At 36.7% G+C, this 22,506-nt stretch overlaps 1 protein-coding gene across 2 annotated transcripts; it reads left to right on the top strand.

Annotated features, from left to right (window-relative positions):
• Positions 1–678: 678 nt before the first annotated feature.
• Positions 679–21,424, top strand: LOC110446576 (alpha-1,3-mannosyl-glycoprotein 2-beta-N-acetylglucosaminyltransferase-like). 2 transcript variants are annotated; one of them, XM_021491785.1, is made up of 12 exons: positions 679–791; positions 4,753–5,036; positions 6,742–6,850; positions 7,939–8,086; positions 9,342–9,456; positions 9,885–10,023; positions 10,725–10,859; positions 11,500–11,590; positions 11,808–11,912; positions 13,515–13,605; positions 14,078–14,248; positions 14,734–21,424. In XM_021491785.1, the coding sequence occupies exons 2-12, from the start codon at positions 4,929–4,931 to the stop codon at positions 14,845–14,847; spliced, it is 1,326 nt and encodes a 441-aa protein (XP_021347460.1). In that variant the 5' UTR covers positions 679–791; positions 4,753–4,928; the 3' UTR covers positions 14,848–21,424. The 2 variants fall into 2 exon arrangements, with proteins under 2 accessions (XP_021347460.1, XP_021347461.1); XM_021491786.1 differs by lacking the exons at positions 679–791; positions 4,753–5,036 and adding an exon at positions 5,407–5,520.
• Positions 21,425–22,506: the final 1,082 nt, after the last annotated feature.

The raw sequence follows: 22,506 nt of genomic DNA, 5'->3' as shown, positions 1-22,506 counted from the left end.
TCTAACTCTTCACTCCCGTTAAACCCATTGAAACAAAATTCTACCAAGTTAGCAATAGCAAAAACCCCACAGTCAACCCCGTTTTTCTGTTGTTGCACATTTGGTAATACTGTTTTTTAAAACTTTTCTATTTTCCCCATATGATGATGGCGGTGGAGGTTTTTACATATTATGCATATTTAGCACGAGTCTTGACGAAGTTATGTCCCCTTAGTACGGGTACGGGAGGAAACAAATTAAAACACCTGCGATCCTCGCCCGCGATCACAACAAAGTCAGAATTTCATGTGAAATATGTTGTTTATTTCAACGAAACTTACATAATTATCAACAGTAAGGTATTTTCTTCTATATATCTGAAAATAACATGTTAATTTTCCCTAAATTTCTAGTTATATGTGAAAAACCGTGATTTTCACGGTTGACTGCGGCGTACAAGTTTTACCCCCTTGAAAAACACATTATCGTCGATTTCTAAATTATTAGATAATAAATAAACATTTTTGTAATTGTCACATTTAGAAAATAATGTTTGAAATTATCCTATATTTTTATAAAAATTATAAACCATCGCGTTAATGAGATATTAAAATATCTTTATATTCCCGGTACGGGGTTCAGTCCGGGTCCGGGAACGGGGTACAAGATTTACCTACCACCCTGGCGTATGGTAAAAACGCAAGGAAGACCGAGATTAGCTGTGTTTTGCCAACATGGACAAGGGGATGTGTGTCGTCTGTCGTCCATCCCTCTCATTAGCTTTTGGATAGCTACGCTTAGCCACCCATCAGGTAAATATGCCACTCGACGTATTTATACACAGATGTTGTGCATGCTAAATGTACATTCAGAGTTTGGCGAGGTGTGTAAAGCTGACTGTATCCATGTCGGATTTTATAAGATTACCTCCCCTCCGAGATACAACACGTATACCGATTACCGGTACATGCTATGGTGCGTGTTGGATCCCGGATCTCAAAAGGAGATACAGGAGATAAAAGATTTGTGGTTGGGTTTACTGTCATGGCTATGTTTGTAGACGGTTTATCAGTTGTAACAACCGGCTCGGTAAAATTGGTTAGAAAATAGTTCGTATGTTATGTCGAACAGTTAAAATGACAATCGAAAACCTAACCCCGCCCACAAGTCAAGGGACAAATATCCCCTGCTCCCCTGGAAAGTGACATTGACTTTTACCTTCTGCATAATGTGAAAAAGCTGTCCCTCCCCCTGTAACATGACTATGCCCCTGCCCCACCCCTTTAAAGGACAATATCCCTGCCCCTCCCCCTTTAGAGTGACAAAGGCATATAACATCCTCTTTGATATGAAAAAATTGTTTTTTTTTATGTTCAAGTGACATACAACTGCAGACCCTCTCCCTTGTAGTGACAGTGACCTCCCCCCACAATTAACAATTATTCTGCAATATATCTTATTTTAACTTTTAAGCAGTTTTCTAAATTTTAAAAAGGAGTATTCTTATTTTATAATCATATTTTTCACAAGTCCAGAGGACCAGTTAGGTAAAGTGATTCACTAGATGTTGCTGAAATCTACTAGTCCAGGACTAGCGGACTAGTGTTAGTGTGGAACCCTGCTGGCAAGCTAGAATTCCAATGATGCAGTATAAGATTGATAGAATCTTTCACCCCCTTGGGGGTGAGATAGGAGAATCTCAACCCGAGGGGAAGATTCTTAACTTAACTCAACTTAAGAATCTTTTCCCGAGGATGCTTATACTGCATCATTGGAATTCTAGCTTGCCAGCAGGGTTCCACACTAACACTAGTCCGCTAGTCCTGGACTAGTAGATTTCAGCAATAAGTATCAATAATGAATAGTGTTCTGAGTGTGAAAATCAGCATGGCCAGACAAGGATTTGAACCCCCCGACTTCAAATTTGTATACTGTTGTTCTTATCCACTGAGCTATCATCTCAACAAATGTGTCTTGGCCTAACTGTGCTACAGTTACCTGATATATTCAAAATGAATTTTAGGAATGGTTACTTAATTAGAATGTACGAAAAAACAAAGTGCAGCTGGACAGGGATCCTTAAGGGTACTAGCTGTTACATAACACGCTGACCTATAGTACCTGTTACATAACACACTGACCTATAGTACCTGTCACATAACACGCTGACCTATAGTACCTGTTACATAACACGCTGACCTATAGTACCTGTTACATAACACACTGACCTATAGTACCTGTTACATAACACACTGACCTATAGTACCTGTTACATAACACACTGACCTATAGTACCTGTTACATAACACACTGACCTATAGTACCTGTTACATAACACACTGACCTATAGTACCTGTTACATAACACACTGACCTATAGTACCTGTTACATAACACACTGACCTATAGTACCTGTTACATAACACACTGACCTATAGTACCTGTTACATAACACACTGACCTATAGTACCTGTTACATAACACACTGACCTATAGTACCTGTTACATAACACACTGACCTATAGTACCTGTTACATAACACGCTGACCTATAGTACCTGTTACATAACACGCTGACCTATAGTACCTGTTACATAACACGCTGACCTATAGTACCTGTTACATAACACACTGACCTATAGTACCTGTTACATAACACACTGACCTATAGTACCTGTTACATAACACACTGACCTATAGTACCTGTTACATAACACACTGACCTATAGTACCTGTTACATAACACACTGACCTATAGTACCTGTTACATAACACACTGACCTATAGTACCTGTTACATAACACGCTGACCTATAGTACCTGTTACATAACACGCTGACCTATAGTACCTGTTACATAACACGCTGACCTATAGTACCTGTTACATAACACACTGACCTATAGTACCTGTTACATAACACACTGACCTATAGTACCTGTTACATAACACACTGACCTATAGTACCTGTTACATAACACACTGACCTATAGTACCTGTTACATAACACACTGACCTATAGTACCTGTTACATAACACACTGACCTATAGTACCTGTTACATAACACACTGACCTATAGTACCTGTTACATAACACACTGACCTATAGTACCTGTTACATAACACACTGACCTATAGTACCTGTTACATAACACACTGACCTATAGTACCTGTTACATAACACACTGACCTATAGTACCTGTTACATAACACACTGACCTATAGTACCTGTTACATAACACACTGACCTATAGTACCTGTTACATAACACACTGACCTATAGTACCTGTTACATAACACACTGACCTATAGTACCTGTTACATAACACACTGACCTATAGTACCTGTTACATAACACACTGACCTATAGTACCTGTTACATAACACACTGACCTATAGTACCTGTTACATAACACACTGACCTATAGTACCTGTTACATAACACACTGACCTATAGTACCTGTTACATAACACACTGACCTATAGTACCTGTTACATAACACACTGACCTATAGTACCTGTTACATAACACACTGACCTATAGTACCTGTTACATAACACACTGACCTATAGTACCTGTTACATAACACACTGACCTATAGTACCTGTTACATAACACACTGACCTATAGTACCTGTTACATAACACACTGACCTATAGTACCTGTTACATAACACACTGACCTATAGTACCTGTTACATAACACACTGACCTATAGTACCTGTTACATAACACACTGACCTATAGTACCTGTTACATAACACACTGACCTATAGTACCTGTTACATAACACACTGACCTATAGTACCTGTTACATAACACACTGACCTATAGTACCTGTTACATAACACACTGACCTATAGTACCTGTTACATAACACGCTGACCTATAGTACCTGTTACATAACACGCTGACCTATAGTACCTGTTACATAACACGCTGACCTATAGTACCTGTTACATAACACACTGACCTATAGTACCTGTTACATAACACACTGACCTATAGTACCTGTTACATAACACACTGACCTATAGTACCTGTTACATAACACACTGACCTATAGTACCTGTTACATAACACACTGACCTATAGTACCTGTTACATAACACACTGACCTATAGTACCTGTTACATAACACACTGACCTATAGTACCTGTTACATAACACACTGACCTATAGTACCTGTTACATAACACACTGACCTATAGTACCTGTTACATAACACACTGACCTATAGTACCTGTTACATAACACACTGACCTATAGTACCTGTTACATAACACACTGACCTATAGTACCTGTTACATAACACACTGACCTATAGTACCTGTTACATAACACACTGACCTATAGTACCTGTTACATAACACACTGACCTATAGTACCTGTTACATAACACACTGACCTATAGTACCTGTTACATAACACACTGACCTATAGTACCTGTTACATAACACACTGACCTATAGTACCTGTTACATAACACACTGACCTATAGTACCTGTTACATAACACACTGACCTATAGTACCTGTTACATAACACACTGACCTATAGTACCTGTTACATAACACACTGACCTATAGTACCTGTTACATAACACACTGACCTATAGTACCTGTTACATAACACACTGACCTATAGTACCTGTTACATAACACACTGACCTATTTTGTTACATAGCATGAATAACAGGTATTAAATTAGGTAGCAATATATTCTTCAGGTAACTGTTATTCATTAAGTATAATCAGACTTTGTTTTCTTCAACTTCAGGTGGAACAGATTTTCCTGACAAGCATCCAATGGAAGGATTTTGTTTGTTTATACTTACCATGTAGAACAGTGAAATAAAATGTCAGAAATCAATAACAATAATTATACAAAATAAGAACTGGAAAAAATAATTCGCTTCAGTCAAGATGTGATTCCTGGTGTAAACGATCGTGAGGATGCTGAGGCATAAATACGTGGTGTGTGTAGTGGTGGGCGTGTTTCTGTCCTGGAACGTCATCATGTACTATGTCCTGATGTCACGGCACCCGAGAACGGCGAGCAAGGTACAATATCACACGTAATTTACCACAGAATAATGTCACAACACCCAGGCAAGGTACAATATCACACTTATCAGGAAGGGTTTGGTGCTAATGTAGTTTACCACAGAATAATGTCACAACACCAAGACACGGTAAGTCCTGGAATGTCGACATGTACTACGTCCTGATGTCACGGCACCCGAGAAAGGCGAGCAAGGTACAATATCACACTCTTTAGGGAGGGTTTGGTGCTAATGTAGTTTACCACAGAATAATGTCAACCACACCAAGTCACGGTAAGTCCTGGAACATCGTCATGTACTACGTCCTGATGTCACGGCACTCGAGAAAGGCGAGCAAGGTACAATATCACACTTATCAGGGAGGGTTTGGTGCTAATGTAGTTTACCACAGAATAATGTCAACCACACCAAGTCACGGTAAGTCCTGGAACGTCATCATGTACTACGTCCTGATGTCACGGCACCCGAGAAAGGCGAGCAAGGTAAAATATCACACGTAATTTACCACAGAATAATGTCACAACACCCAGGCAAGGTACACTATCACACTTATCAGGGAGGGTTTGGTGCTAATGATTTACCACAGAATAATTTCACCACACTAAGTCACGGTAAGTAATGTAGCGTCGTCATGTACTACGTCCTGATGTCACGGCACCCGAGAACGACGAGCAAGGAACAATATCACACGTAATTTACCACAGAATAATGTCACAACACCCAGGCAAGGTACAATATCACACTTATCAGGGAGGGTTTGGTGCTAATGATTTACCACAGAATAATGTCAACCACACCAAGTCACGGTAAGTCCTGGAATGTCGTCATGTACTATGTCCTGATGTCACGGCACCCGAGAAAGGCGAGCAAGGTACAATATCACACGTAATTTACCACAGAATAATATCACAACACCCAGGCAAGGTACAATATCACACTTATCAGGGAGAGTTTGGTGCTAATGATTTACCACAGAATAATGTCAACCACACCAAGTCACGGTAAGTCCTGGAATGTCGTCATGTACTATGTCCTGATGTCACGGCACACGAGAACGGCAAACAAGGTACACTATCACACTCTTTTAGTCTTTAGGGAGGGTTTGGCGCTAATGTAGTTTACCATAGAATAATGTCACAAGACCAAGTCACGGTAAGTCCTGGAACGTCATCATGTACTACGTCCTGATGTCACGGCACCCGGGAATGGTCATTATATGTGCAACATTGAAGGATTACCCGCCCATGAAGGAGCATTCAAAATACATAAATAACAAAAATTTGAAACTGAATAAACCAAAAAACACTGAAATTGATGTGTTTATTTATTGCTATATGTTTTATTGTAAGAAACAGGTAGAGGAAAACTTTTTGAAAATCACATTTTAGGTTTTTCACCCAACCTATGTATGTGTGGGAACACCGATGGTATGTCCCAATATTTGCTAAATGTCGATGATATTTTCCCAATTATAGCTAAGGGGCCCTTTCTCCAAATAGCTGGCAGAATCCTGGTTAGTTCAATCTGACCAAGTTCTGATGAAACCTGATCAGTGTTCCTATTTCACAATGACAAACATTACTTGTTTACATGACATTTTTGAGTTCATTGTTGTTTTATATCACATTCTGTGAGTTAGTTATTCTTATATGAGTTTTTTTTTAGATTCTAATAGAATCGTATTGATTTGTCCTCCATTTCAGCTGATCCCCGCTTCCATGGAGCTGGACATCTTGGACATTGGCATCCAAAACCAGCTGAGACAGAACCTGGCATTGCTAACAAAGCTACAAAGTCTGCGTAATGAAACAGGTGAGCGTGAGAGGTCATTCAGAGGTGAAGAGTCTATATGTTATCAAACACTGTAAGGGGGAAGAGGTCATACAGACGTTAGTCTAGGTTACTGAACACTAAAGGTCAAGGTCAGTAGGGGTAGAGATCATACAGACGTTATTCTAGGTTACTAAACACTAAAGGTCACAAGGGGTAGAGATCATACAGACGTTAGTCTAGGTTACTAAACACTAAAGGTCAAGGTCACAAGGTGTAGAGATCATACAGACGTTAGTCTATGTTACTAAACACTAAAGGTCAGGGTCACAAGGGGTAGAGATCATACAGATATTAGTCTAGGCTACTAAACACTAAAAGTCAAGGTCACAAGGGGTAGAGATCATACAGACGTTAGTCTAGGTTACTAATCACTAAAGGTCACAAGGGGTAGAGATCATACAGACATTAGTCTATGTTGCTAAACACTAAAGGTCAAGGTCACAAGGGGTAGAGATCATACAGATATTAGTCTAGGTTACTAAACACTAAAGATCAAGGTCACAAGGGGTAGAGATCATACATACATAAGTCTAGGTTAATAAACACTAGAGGTCACGAGGATTAGAGGTCATACAGAGGTTAGTCTATGTTATTCAACACTAAAGGTCAAGGTCACAAAGGGTACAGGTCATACAGAGGTTAGTGTATGGAATGAAAAACTGAAAGTGTCAAGGTCACAAGGGGTGAAAGTTATGATCGATTTGTCATAGTCAGAGGTAAATGACTAGGTATTGATGAAATTGATTTACATATATACACATGTATTATACATATATACACATGTATTATACATATTTACACATGTATTATTGATGTCGTTCTGTTAGATCCAACAACGTAGTATATCTTATTTTTATGATTTTATGATAAAGGATTTAACTTAATTTCGTTTTGAATAAAATTTTCTAAGAGTGGTTAGCTGACAATCTGAACAACACTTCTTTAGAGAGACACACAGGCATTAATGGCACAGTTTACCTTGTTTAAATTATTAGGAAAAATCTCCTACGTAAGAGAGAAGGGATCTGAGGTGAAATGAGACTGATAACTAGTGGTTTGTGTTACAGAGAGGAATCCTATGCCAAATAAACCAGGTCCCATGGTGCTACCGGACAGAAAAGGAGACGGAAGTAATCTCGGCAAAGTGGTGCTACCAGTACTGATGATCGCCTGTGACCGTGTTACTGTCAGTCGGAGTCTGGACCAGCTCATCAAGTGAGTGACCTGTCACCGCTGGTATAGAATAGGTAGAGGATAATAACACTACAAGACAGTGTTGTGTAACCACCCAGCTGCTGACAGACATGGACAAAATACTATAAAGTTGTGTAACTTCCCCTGGCCAATGTTTCGCTGTTATCAGGATCAAAACAAGATTGTTGGGCTCATGAGGATCGTTTTGTATTTGGGTGATAAGATTTATTTTATAAGTGGGTTTTTTAAATGACATAAAATATGATTTTAAATTCAATGAATTATCTTCATTTATCGGTAATTAACAGTTATTTTTTGTGTCTGTATATATAATCACAGAGATCATGTTATCCATACTAGAAATATTTGCAGGGTATTTAATTTTGCGCTATCTTTGGTGACTGCCATTTCAGCAAAATTGAATTCCCCACGAATATTACCAGCTATATAATACAGTACAAAACTACTTAAAAATAGGTTATTTTAATATATATTGCACCCTGGTGGCCTTATACAGTTCCTGAATGCCTAGGATAATAATATTTGCCAAGTAGCTACCTGAGGTGTAGGATCATAAAATGTTTTCAGATGAAATATCATTTCCTTTTTTCATGGTAACCCGGTGTCAAATATGTTGATCACTTCAACAATTACTTTAAAATCAGTGTTTGAACGTAAAGGTAGACCCATAGATAAACACCATGGTCTATGGGAATCGTTGACTCCATAGACCATGTTGTCTATGAAGTCATTTCCTATGGTGTATTTAACCCTTTTTACCCTATGTAACTTTAGTAGACTCTACCATGCATTGATCTGGATGAGTCCATTATGGTCTACAGTGGTGAAAGGGTTAGTTCAATGATAGGTTTAGTAGTGAGAGAAAAGGTTCTCTGTGATAGTAGTGATCTTCCTTTAAAATTACACAGATTTTCTTTATTTCATTTAACACTAAATGTTCTTGGATCTGCAACATTTTCTTGGATGAGGTCTGGTCGATCAAAATGTCAGTAGGTCTATAAGAAATTTAAATCTCATAATTTAGAAGTTCAAACTTCAATTATTATTTTTTGCTGCTGAGAGTACAACAACTGTTATGACTTCAAGGCTTGGCATAGAAAACCAAGCAAACCTACATGCAATTTAACATATATGTATAGATATCACAGAATTTGTTTATTGATTAGTTAAAGCTCCTTTAAAGAAAAGACAGGAAACAAAACATATAGGATTAAAATCTATGCATAACTTTTCAATTTCTTATCATTGTTTCTAGGCATCGTACTACAAAAGAGCAATTCCCTATCATAGTGAGTCAGGATTGTGCAAACAAACCCACATCTGACGTCATACAGAAATATGTCACTTCAGACAATGTCATACACATCAAGGTTAGTATCACATCAAGGTTAGTATCACATCAAGGTTAGTATGAGGGCTAGTCCTGACTCACTTACAAAGTGGCATGTGACATTTTACAAAAAATATATCACCCAACACAACACATCATAATAATCAAAGGTAAGTATGAGGGTGAGTTAGGACTCCTTAAGAGCGACTGTATATGACGTCATATAGAAATATGTCAAATCAGACAACATAATATGTAAGGCTAGTATCACCTCATGCAGATACTTTTTCTACTTTATCAAATTAAAAATTTGCTATCAATATATATATAAACTCAAAGAAATGAGAAACTGAAAAGCTGCGATAAGATTTTGAATTTTGTACTCAAATTAGAATATCAATTTATACTTATTCTTCAAAATATTCTGTATATCAAATCCTAAACTTAGAATGCTTGTGTTGATTTCAGCATCCTAACCAGTCTAATTTTGAGCTGAATAAGAAGGACAAGAAGTTTGTGGGTTACTATAAGATTGCTCGTCACTACAAGTGGGCGCTGGACCAGGTTTTCTTCAAGTTTAATTACTCCACTGTCATCATTGTAGAAGGTGAGAAACGCTTCACTACTACCACCTTAACTACGTATGTACATCAGTATAATTTAATCCCTGACGAAAGGCTAAGCCCGAAAGCTTAGAAAAGAGTGACTTTAAAGTTTCTTAATAACATCAGTATATTTAAATCTCTACTCAAAGTTCCTCTATAAGCCTTACCATAAGAAAACACATTCATAAGGCTATGAATGCAATTGGATCAGCAACATTTTGAGGTTTCTCCTCCTGCCTCGATTAACAGGAGACAACCGTTAGAGGTAACCATTTGGTGACATGAGGCTGCTCCAGGAATCTCGTTTGTACTGATGACAGACATATAGATATCAAAAATATAAGGGAACATCTTTGTTTAGGTCAGTAATAACTAAATAATTGGAATGTAAATATATAGGGATTGGACAGCATTCTAGCGGGCTTCATGGTATATGTATGTAAAAGATTTGCGTTCATACCAGCATGAAATTGAAAAAATGCCATTCAATCCTTATGTGAAAACAGGAAGTCACTAACATATTGACAGACTCATAGTCTATGTGACCTATTGACACGTTTTGCGACATATTCACACTCTTTAAAATATACATTTCAGCAGTATGACAAAAACAAACATTTTGATACATTGAACAAGGTTATATCAAGTATAGCCTGAACATTTTCACTTCCCAAGTTTAATCTTTGAATCTTTATTGTTACAGATGACCTTGACATTGCACCGGATTTTTTTGAGTATTTTTCGGCAACCTATCCAATTTTGACCTCTGACCCTTCAGTGTGGTGCGTGTCAGCCTGGAATGACAATGGGAAAAATGGCATGGTGTCGGATGAGCCAGGTAAGACAATTAAAGGTCAAGGAAAAGCCAGATATTTTGAGGTCAGTGAAAAGCCAGATAAGTTGAGGTCAGTGAAAAGCCAGCCAAGAATAAAACCAATGACCGACATATGTAGGTCAAGGTCAGTGAGAGGTCCTGTAAGTAATAGGTCATTGATGATCAAGATAAGTTGAGGTCAATTCAGAGCCAAGTCACTGACAAACCAGGAGTGAGAAACGTATGATCAGGGCCGCTTTCGTTTATCAAAATCCAAACGATTGAACCGGTTGGACCAGAGTTGTTTGTTTATGGAATAAAGCCTGACATAGTAATCTTGTGCTGCTTTCAGGCGAGCCTTGACAAAGCCTTGACAAAGCCTTGCAAGGCTTGCATAAACATTTGCAGGTCTGCCAGGATTTATACCCAAAATGTTATATTCAAAAACAGACAACTGGTTCAAGTTACTGGTTTAAGTTAGATTTAAAATTTAAAAAACAGACAAACCGGTTGAACCGGATACACGAAAGGGGTCCAGGTCAGAAGTATATAATTCTGTCCTGTGATTAACCTTTGTCTGTTAAATTATCTCCCCAAGTCTGTGACGGATGAAAATGTAACCTTATTTTAATTAACAAGTTTTGTGATTTGCTTGTCTTGTCAGAGCTACTGTACAGGTCCGACTTCTTCCCTGGACTTGGCTGGATGATGGAGAAGAAAATCTGGCTTGAGCTCGGCCCTAAGTGGCCTATTGCGTAAGTAATAATTATATTATTACCTTTCACCATTTTATACCATAAGGGACTTATCCAGATCAATGCATGGTAGAGTTTTCTAAAGTTTCATAGGGGTGAAAGGGTTAATAGTGTAATGTTAGGCACTATAACGATAACAGTTGGTAAGTGACTATTTTAATTGAATCAAAAAGTTTTTGGGACGAATGGATATAAACAATGCTAATAATCGTTACAGGTTTTGGGACGACTGGATGCGCTACCAGGACCAGAGGAAGGAGCGAGTTTGTATACGACCGGAGATCTGTAGAACAAGTACATTCGGCAAGAAGGGGGTCAGCAAGTAGGTCATGCATATCATTATAGTGTTTAGCTCTCCTTTGACTAAAGGAAGTCATGTAGTACTGTTTCTTGTAATATAATTGTAGCAGAACTAGACTGGGTCGATCTTTGGCCACCAGGTAACTCAGTTGGTAGAGCGTCCGTCTAGAGTTTGAAGGGTCAATGTTCGAACCCCAGTCTGGCTGTGCATTTTTCTGCTCCTACTACATTTGGTGCCTAACCAAATATACCCATGGAAGGTATCTGGGTGTAACACTATCATCTGACCTTAAATGGGATTCACATATAAATACTACCTGCCCAAAAGCAAATTCTACGCTAGGCTTTTTATGACGAAATCTTAAAACTGGCTCAACATCAGCCAAAGTACAGGCATACAAATCATTAGTTCGACCACCACTTGAGTATGCCTGTACAGTATGGGACCCTCACACCCAAACAAATATTGACAAGTTGGAAATGGTCCAGGGAAGGGCAGTGCGCTATGTGCTCAATAAGCACAGGTACAACCATCGTACCTCCAGTGTGTCAGAAATGTTGGACCACCTAAAGCTGCACCCTCTAGTAGATAGACGTAGAGATGCTCGTCTGACCATGCTTTATAACATTGTAAACCAGAAAGTCGCTATCGTAAAATCAGACAGATTAATCCCTACAGTTAGAAAATCCTGAACAAACCACCAGTTTTCGTATCAAATTCCCCACTCAAAAACCCAGACCAGAAAGGCATCATTCTTCCCTCGAACTATACCCGAGTGGAATAATCTCCCACCTGACATTATTTCGAGCCCCACAACGGAATTATTCAAATCAGCCCTCTACCGTCACTTTTCAAACGCAAATTAGACCATCTCGTATCTTTTAAAAACAATCTCTTTCCATGTTTCACTCCTCGTCTGACATTTTATCTTCAAATTGTTGAAGTTGGTCAGTACCATTTAGAAGTAGAAATAGAAGGTGGTATAGGGTCTCGTGTGTCTTCGGGGTCAAAGACTTTGTTAAAGGAAGTAGGAATGTAGCGGAACTAGACTGAGTCAATCGATTGGGACCAGGTAGCTCAGTTGGTAGAGTGTCCGTCTAGAGTTTTGAGGGTCCTGTTTTGAACCCCCATCTCGCTGTGCATTTTTTCGCTCTTACAACATAATCTTGTCTGAGCTGTAACCTAAACGAATATCTTGATGAAACTCAAAAAAACGTTCTTGCATCATCCCCGGGGTGTGTGCAGTGGTCTGTAAGAAGGTCACTGTGACCTTGATCTCAAGGTTGAAGGTCAAGTTAGTGCAAAGTTTCCTGTTAAATCCAAAAGTGCTCATGTAGTATATATATACAGAATGTTCTCAGTTGTTAACATGTAAGTAGTGAAGGCTTTTTAAATAAATTTTCATCAGAATTAAAAAAAAAAATATATACAAATGCGGACACAACAGTTCCTTATAACATGTAGGGATACAGTGTTTCTTTATTTGATAATTTATCAATTAACTCGAATTTATTTTCTATAAAAAAAGTTATTTGCAAGTTTGTTACGTTTCGGAACTCTCTAGTAATGAAGATCAGTCAGGTAACATACATCCTTAAGACAGTCCACATTATTGTTTTACAGGGGTTTATTCTATGAGAAACATTTAAAACACATCAAGTTGAATGACAAGTTTGTAGCATTCACCAAGAAAGATTTATCCTACCTCAGCAAAGTAAGTACAAACTCCTAATATATATTATCTTATTTTTAACTCATTCAACCCTGAAGACACATATGAACTATTCCAAATAAAAAGTTTGAATAGTTCATTATGAAATTTCAGGAATGAATGAGTTAAGACTCCCATGAGTTAACACCAACTGTAATCCGGTATACTGGACAAGACTCCTCTCCTCATTAATATATCATTTGACTATTAGCATGTACAGTTAACTTTACAAGAATTAAGTAATTTAGTATAATATAATAATAAAAATATTGATTTCACAGTATGACCTCTGGGCGTGTTAAAATATTACAGGAAATAAATGACCTGGTGAAATATGACCCCAATTTGAATTTTGAACCTTGGCTACTGCAATTTCTTTGCTTGTGTATAACAAAAGAACTGTGAAAAGTGACCTCTATATTTATGTATAACAAGAATTAATAATGGTTAATTTTGACCTTTTGATATGTTATAGAAGAACTATGACCCCTGGTTCACCCGTCAGGTATATGACACGCCGGAGGTGACGGTTGCCGAGGTGATGTCTGGCAGTAAGAAACACCTTAAAGCACTGCGTGTTACTTACACCACAAAGGATCAGTACAAGACCACGGCAAAGAAGCTTGGCATCATGGACGACTTCAAGGTCAGTTGGAGGACATGACATAATTCTTTACAGGGATTTTAAGTAGACAATAGAGTATACTCTCCGATTTGTTACTATGTGAACATTGCCTTACTCAAGTTAGATAAGCCTGATCACCAACCATCACTTGTTGGGGAATCTTTATGCATACTGTTGTTTTGTTACAGGCAGATTTTCAAAATAAATAAAAATGTATATTATTGTTTGTTTCAGGCAGGTGTTCTAATAATAAAACAATATAAAAATATGCATATTTTTGTTTGCCTTCAGGCTGGTGTTCTATTAATAAGAAAATGAATATAAGTATACATGTATACAGTATCATTGTTCTGTTACGGACAGTAAATATAAGTATACATGTATAATGTATCATTGTTCAGTTACAGGCAAAAAAAACACCTATAAATGTATATTGTTGTTTGGTACAGGCCCGTATTCTGTTAATAAAATAATTAACTGTAGATATATATTTTGGTTCCTTACAGGCGGGTGTCCCCCGTGTGGCATACAGAGGAGTTGTCAGCTTCATCTTCCACGGACAGAGAATTTATCTTGCTCCAAAGCAGGACTGGCAAAAATATGACCCCAAATGGACGTGACCTTGACCACTTGGACTTTCATTTCATTGACCTTCACATACATTTCATATTAGGTCAGCATGCGGTCATCTGGTGCAGTTTGACCACTCCTACAAACTTTCCCCTGTGGTCAGCGGTGTATGACTGGTCAAGTTTGGCCAACCCTATCTGTGATCAACACTGTATGTAAGCAGCTGACTTGAGAAAAAAATCATGGAAGCCTAAATTTATTATGTATTCTCCATATTACTCTAGCATTCCAGGCTTGTACAAATGGCTGTCTCAACAAAAAAACAATCTGAGGAAATCCTTGACATATTATTGATAACATTCTGAGAGAGATTGAGAGAGAATGGGTGACTTACCATAACAACAAATATTCTGGGCGAGAGCACATTACACCCCCTGAGGTTTCATAATGGACTATTCCAACCTTGGAATTGGAGGAGTTCAAATGTGTCCTCAGGGGTGAATGCATTAATGACAAATATTCAGCGTGAGAGAAATTGATTTAATGACAAACATTCTAGGAGAGAAATTGATTGAACGACAAACATTCTGTTTGAGAGAACTTGACTTAATGACGAATATTCTGTTTGAGAGAAATTGACATAATGACAAACATTCTAGGAGAGAAATTGATTTAATGACAAATATTCTGGCTGAGAGAACTTGATTTAATGACAAATATTCTGGGTGAGAGAACTTGACTTAATGACAAATATTCTGGGTGAGAAAACTTGACTTAATGACAAACATTCTAGGAGAGAAATTGATTTAATGACAAATATTCTGTTTGAGAGAAATTGATTTAATGACAAATATTCTGGTTGAGAGATCTTGACTTAATGACAAATATTCTGGGCGAGAGGATTTGACATAATGACAAATATTCTGGGCGAGAGGATTTGACATAATGACAAATATTCTGGGCGAGAGGATTTGACATAATGACAAATATTCTGGGTGAGAAAAATTGACTTAGTGATGAATATTCTGGGCGAGAGAAATTAACTTGATGATGAATGTTCTGTGCGAGAGACGATACGAAAGATAATGACAAACACAAGACAGAAAATGGCTTTTTAAAATGACAACTTTATATACATTAATGAAAGTAAATGACTCGGTGGTTAACTTTCTGTATCGGATGTTTGGTTCAATGATAAATGTTATGACAGAAAATGGCTGATAACCATTCTGGAGAGAGAAAAATGTTGATGTAATGACAAACATAAGAGTGAAAATTTACTTTTTTATGTGAGAGAGAAAGAGAGAGAGAGAAAAAATGGCCTTATGAGAAAAATGGCTATCTTAAAAGATAACCATTCTTAAAGGGAGAAAAAAGTTGACAATGATATCCGTTCCAAGAAAGAAAATGGCAGTTTGAGGATATTTGTATTTTTTGTTGTATTGTTCTCCATGGTGATGGATATACATGTGAAATCATTTAATATATATTTATCAATATAAGAATGAGTTTTTAAAAATAATTGTTATATTTCTGCTGTTGACGTCTTTCAGGGTTAGTATATTGTTGCATTGTGGGGGTGTATCACTTTCAGAGTAAGTCCACTGTTGCATTGTGAGGCCAAGGGGTTATCACTTTCAGAGTTAGTCCACTGTTGCATTGTGGGGTATATCACTTTTAGGGTTAGTCCACTGTTGCATTGTGGGGGTATATCACTTTCAGAGTAAGTCCACTGTTGCATTGTGGAGGTGTATCACTTTCAGAGTTAGTCCACTGTTGCATTGTGGGGATATATCACTTTGAGGGTTAGTCCACTGTTGCATTGTGGGAGTATATCACTTTGAGGGTTAGTCCACTGTTGCATTGTGGGGGTGTTTCACTTTCAGGTTCAGTCTGTTTTATTGTTGTAGGACAGAAGTCGAAGATATATAGTTTGTAAATAGGATCATTATATATCCATTCACAGATTTGATATAGGAAAATCTTGACCTGAGGTGTAAGATTCTAAGTTGCCAAACCTGGGTTTAACTCATTCACCCCTGAAGTTTCATAATGAACTATTCCAACCTTTGAATTGGAAGAGTTCAAATGTGTCTTCAGGGGTGAACGAGTTGAAGAAATCATCTCCTGCAGTGTCTGCCTGTCTCCACAAAGATGGTATTATTCCAGAGTAAACGTTTTTGTTTGTGATTATTAGTACTGTTGAATGATGCACTTTTTATATGCTTTTAAGAAACCATCAGAGACTTTGAGATATAAGTCATTTTCAATTTTCAATACTTTGAATCCCTTAAATAGTTTTAAGCTCAACTGTTTGATGGGCAAATGAATGAACACCATGGTACAGAGTCCATCCTCTGTCTGTCCAGCATCAACTGTTTTCTAAAAATGATTACTCCTAAATATATTTGCATCAGATACCTTAAAAACATTTACACAACTTATTCTGAATATTCAACAGGTCTACTAATGAAATGTTATCAAGTTTGTTCAATTGAATATCCTTGACCCAAAGCAGCATGCTGGGATATAAGTCTGTTAACCCTTTCACCCCTGGGTAACTTTAGTGGACTCTACCATGCATTTATTGGGATGAGTCCATTATGGTCTACAGTGGTGAAAGGGTTGAAATTCATGAAGCTGACCCACTTTTTAAGTAACAAGACAAATGTGTTAAAACCCTCCATACCTGTTCTTGTCACATGCTGTCAACTTTAATTTGCTAAAATGAATATGAACTGGACGTTTTTTGAAGGCGACAGAGACATTACCAATATCATTGAGCACAGGTTTGCAAAGCAGGCCCATTAGGCATCTCTTGTTTTAATTTTGCTTTATTACAAAGTTTATATTTACCATTTAGTGCTGTAGATATTAATATTCCTGAACTCTTACATTTTTGTATGTGTTTAATTACTAAAGTAACAGAAATATGCATGTTACTTAAGAAATAATAAATGTATTATGGTGGAATATATAATGAGGGTGAGAAACTGTTTGAAAAAATAAATAATGAAGGGGCCTGAGTTGATTATTTTTCCAACATATTGTATCCCTATTAAAGATTCCACCATACTATACAAACATATGTTGATTATATCTATTCTACCAAGTAAATTGTAATGAAAGTCTTTTTCGTGTCTACCTCAAGTGTTCATACTCCTAAATGATAATCAAGGTGACCAAATAATTTACCTATAATTATTTTAATTAGGCTGTTCTTTTGCGTGCCATAACCCTGTTTACAGTTGTCCTATTTTGTATCTTTAACCTGGTTATGTTTCATTTTCAGGCACCATTTGGTCGACATATACATGTAATAAACAATTAACACTGATGTCATATTTTATACCAGATATTTATTTCAATCAATCAAACACACCACTCTATCGTCATCGCTCATCAACACATGAAATCAGCATTTGACAGATTTTCAAACACTAATTCATGTCCGACTGTTGCGGTAAGTTTGTCGGAATATTCTAACCGTGAGCTTGACATTTTCCAAATGTTTAGTAGGAACTTTTTGTGTATCTGCCAACAAATCTTCAAATACATGTACCCTCATTAAATATTGATAACTTGATAACAGTCCTGCGGCTCGCCTGTTTACATTCACGGGGAAGGTTTTTGGAAGATTGTTGGTCCGTTTTAAAATAATACATGCAACTGCATGGTCTATAATCCAATAATGCATGGTTAATGTCATTAACCATTGAAAAGTGTCGTGACATCGCAAACGTCGTGATTAAAGGATAATGTATACTCACTGTAAAGTGAAAATTCTAAAGTGTGGAAATGTCTGCATTGTCATTCTTTAAACTGTTGACAGTGTGGAAATCTTATCTTGCATTGGTTCTAAAATTTATAAATGCTGTTTGTCAATTATCTATATAATCTATTCATAAACAGTTATGTGTTGGTATTTGTTAACGGTTTTACTCAATGTAAGCAATACAAGAATTTCCACACTGCAAAATTTCCACTTTAAGAAGAAAATTTCATAAAATAGGTACAGACTAGCCCCTGACATTGATGTAGCCATCTTTACTAACAGTAAAAAATACCTAAATTTGGAGGATATAAGTCTGGTTGGTAGTTCTGATACTTGATTTGGGGGCGAGTATCATCATTAGCCTATGGTTTACAGGTCAGGTGGGAACTTGATTTGGAGGTGTTATAATTGGCCTCTGTATTTTGGTTCTAGTTAGTTCTTGATTGCGTTTGAAACTCTGCTTTAACTGCACTTGTGTATAAAGGGCACTATTTTATCACGTAATATGTGACTGTTACATTCTTTTTAACTGTATTTAAACAGATGATATCAAATTCAGTTGATCATTTAATGTTTATGGTATACTTGTGTTGAATATTTAATATTTATGTAATTTATATAACTTTACCCAGATTTAAGCATTAATGTGATTAATGTCTTAATTATATTGTATGAGAGTAGATTACTGTAAATGTTTCTTTTTTGGTGTTTTTTTGATTTTCATGAAACAATTTTTTCTTGAAATACAACCCGATGAAATGAATAGCCAATTCTTTCATCCTTACTTTCACTCTGGGTCATGGCCAGTAGACCTGAAATCCACAAATATAGATCCTGAAAAACTTACAGTTTTAGAAAATCCATAAAATCAGGGACACAGTTTTTGGAAATCAGAAAAAATGAGGGACAACAAAAAAAGGACTTTTACAGTAATGTTTAACATTGAAATTGGACCAACACCTGCCATGATCGTGTAAATGATTCCAATATGAAACAGAAACCCATGCTGATATACAAAATGTATATCTATATGTCTAATATATCTGGTTCATACAAGCTTAGAAAAGTGTAGGAGTTGGTGCCAGAGCTATACAATAGTCACTAGGTACTATAAAACACTGTAAAAGGTAAAATGTTCACGTTTGGAAATGTTTGTGTTAACTTACTCACCGTGAAAAGCGTGAATATTTACAGTAAAGGTACCATTGGGAAGTTCTGACCTTTGCTCAATATAACTTGAAATGTGCTTGATTATTATAGACTGGAGACAATTAACAATTTTTGGATAAATAACAAATAATTAATTAATTTTCTATGGAGGACTATTTCAAAGTTTTGTTACAAATGGACTGTTTGAGAGTACTGTGTTGTTCAGATATATCGTAAAAAGCTAAATTATTTAATCTGTGTGATCTGTATAATGGTACTTGAACTCCAAAAGCTGGAAATCTACAACCCCGTTTTCTAAAAAAACAAATGGACCTAGATGCAAGAAAGTGCTTGAGAAATTTTGTCCAAGCATGTCTGTTTGAACCATGTACAATGTACTTTTTTGTTGAACTTTATTAAATTGTCCCTATAGATGTCTGTGAATATATATAGTTTTTATGAAAACTGTGAGTTGTCTTTGGTAAGATACAACTTTCAGAGGTATCTTTGATCAGGCTATATTCATGTGTGATGCAAATTCGGAAGATATTGTTCAAAATCAAATTTCCCTGTTTTCATGTGCCCTATTTTCATTTTCCCTATTTTCAATTTCCATATTTTAAACTCATTGTAAATGCTTTTATGTAAGTGTGTAGTATTTTTGGTATATGATCAGAAATTCCCATTATATTCTTTCACCATTTCAATATCTCCTGAACGACGCGGATATTAGGTACTCGCAGAAAATACCTGGTATGTGTGCTATTGTAATCAGGTGCTATACATCTTACCATTAGCCTTTATGTTACCGTTAACCATGGCACCAAGTACTTTAGTTTACCGTGGTCTGTTTACCTGGTACTGGGTCTACTGTAAATCGCGGGTTCGAGACCTATACGTGCAGCATTTACCAGTATGGTACGGTTTTTCTCCGGAACTCCGGAAGTTAAGTAGTGTTTTATCAAAGCTGTAGTCATACTGGACCACACTGTCCAGTGGGTAGGTACAGTTTTTGGCAGTGGTACGGGGATCCGTGAAAGTGATTCAAATACAAAAGAATGGCATTTTCATCTTTCTTTTTTGTTATAAAGTAATTGACATTGTGATAACTTTTTCTTGAAAGACCCACATTTTCTCGTCTTGACTGTAGGTTTTATTATCTTTTACTAACTTTGTTATAGTCCTTATGAGTTATGTGTTGTCTTTCTACATTGTTAGTTATTTCATTGCTTTTAGAAAAAAAACAGAAGCTGAAATGAATATTAAATGTTCTTATATATATAATAAGCCATGTGAAGGATGCACATTTTTGCCATATTTTCAACGGATCTGTATTCAAATGTCCGTTTCGCTGCAATATTTTTTTTGGGTGGGGGGTGGGGGGGTTAATTATTTTTTGCCATTGTTTCATCGACTTTGAATTCAAATTTCGGGCTTTCAGTTGTTTTGTTTGCACACAATTCGGTATTCTCATAGAATATATCGTCGTTAGCTGATTAGCTCAGTCGTAAAAATATATTTTTAAATGTTACTTTTTATAATTTCTTCAAATTAACCAATATGATTTCTGTGTTTTTGTCTCTCGATGATCATTTGAAAATAATGTAAGTTTTGACTATCTTTGACCTATTTATGATGAAGGAAGAATCTACATATTGTAAGACTGACAAGGCTTTTGAAAGAATGTTCTCTGAACTAGCTGCTGATCGNCTGGATCCGCCACTGCTGTTATTGATGGTTTCGTGTATCTTCGGTTTGTTTCACTGCTGCAATATCTCTTTACACGATTAGAAGAATTATATTCCGTCTTTTCGTATTGCAGAGTTATCTGCTCTTGTGAGCAGGTATTGATTGTTACGTCATTTGTTTGTGAGAGTAACGTCATCATCTTTTGAGAAAACGACGTAATTTTCTCATACAAAGCAATGACTTTACAATCAATACCTGCTCACAGGAGAAGATAACTCTGCAATACACAAAAACGGAATAGCCTGATTAATGAGGCAAGTGACGCTTAACCAGACTGGTTAACTCACATCTAATCTTTTCCGGAAAAATGTCTGAACTTAGTGTTTTGGTTTTGAAAGTACTATGCAAGAGTGACTACATGGGTGACATGATCAAAGTAATACATCCTTACGGTCGTAGGTCACGTGATTTTAGCGTCAAACTATATATGTTATGGATATAATCACGTGATTAGTTACGGACATGCATCATGTGATCTAGGTTTGATACACTGGGTATACCTCAACTCATTTTGTATTTTCTTAGCCTCTCAACTTCGCCTTGATCATGAAAAGTTTAACATGTATTTGTATTTATTTTTGAGTGTACACTTACATATGTATTGTACTAGTTTCAGAAGTGGGTGAAATATTCGATTTTGCATTAGCCAGTGCTTGATTGGTCTAAATACGTGTTCCTCTCTCATATGATGGCGAATTGTATACATATTATATATGCATACTAATTATGTATTAACCCATTTACCCCTGAAGTTACATTTGAACATTACCTAATCAAACACTGGGCAAGTCCATTTTAAAAATGTAGGGGTGAACTTGAGTTAATTAAACCACGGAATTAGATTATCTAAGTCCGTGGTTAAACAGCTACCTTGATGGTATGTGTTCTCACTCTTTTTGTGATGGACATTGCTGAACTATTCCAATAAAACTGAATTTGAGTAAATCCTCGGGAGTTGTTGTTTATGATACATTAAATATTTCCAGTACATTCCATTTTCAAGTAAACATAGCCCTTCGTTTGTGCATGATGTAGT

Source organism: Mizuhopecten yessoensis, unplaced genomic scaffold, assembly GCF_002113885.1.
Source record: "Mizuhopecten yessoensis strain PY_sf001 unplaced genomic scaffold, ASM211388v2 scaffold2805, whole genome shotgun sequence".
In the NCBI taxonomy this organism is placed as follows: Eukaryota; Metazoa; Mollusca; class Bivalvia; order Pectinida; family Pectinidae; genus Mizuhopecten; species Mizuhopecten yessoensis.
Note: the sequence above shows the minus strand (reverse complement) of the source record. Positions and strands in the feature narration are given on the sequence as shown.

Excerpts from the sequence above, each read along its gene's own strand:
- LOC110446576 (XM_021491785.1), top strand. The coding sequence starts at position 4,929 with ATGCTGAGGCATAAATACGTGGTGTGTGTAGTGGTGGGCGTGTTTCTG. Across the intron at positions 5,037-6,741 it reads ACCCGAGAACGGCGAGCAAG|CTGATCCCCGCTTCCATGGA; the intron begins GTACAATATCAC and ends CCTCCATTTCAG. Across the intron at positions 13,606-14,077 it reads ATTTATCCTACCTCAGCAAA|AAGAACTATGACCCCTGGTT; the intron begins GTAAGTACAAAC and ends GATATGTTATAG.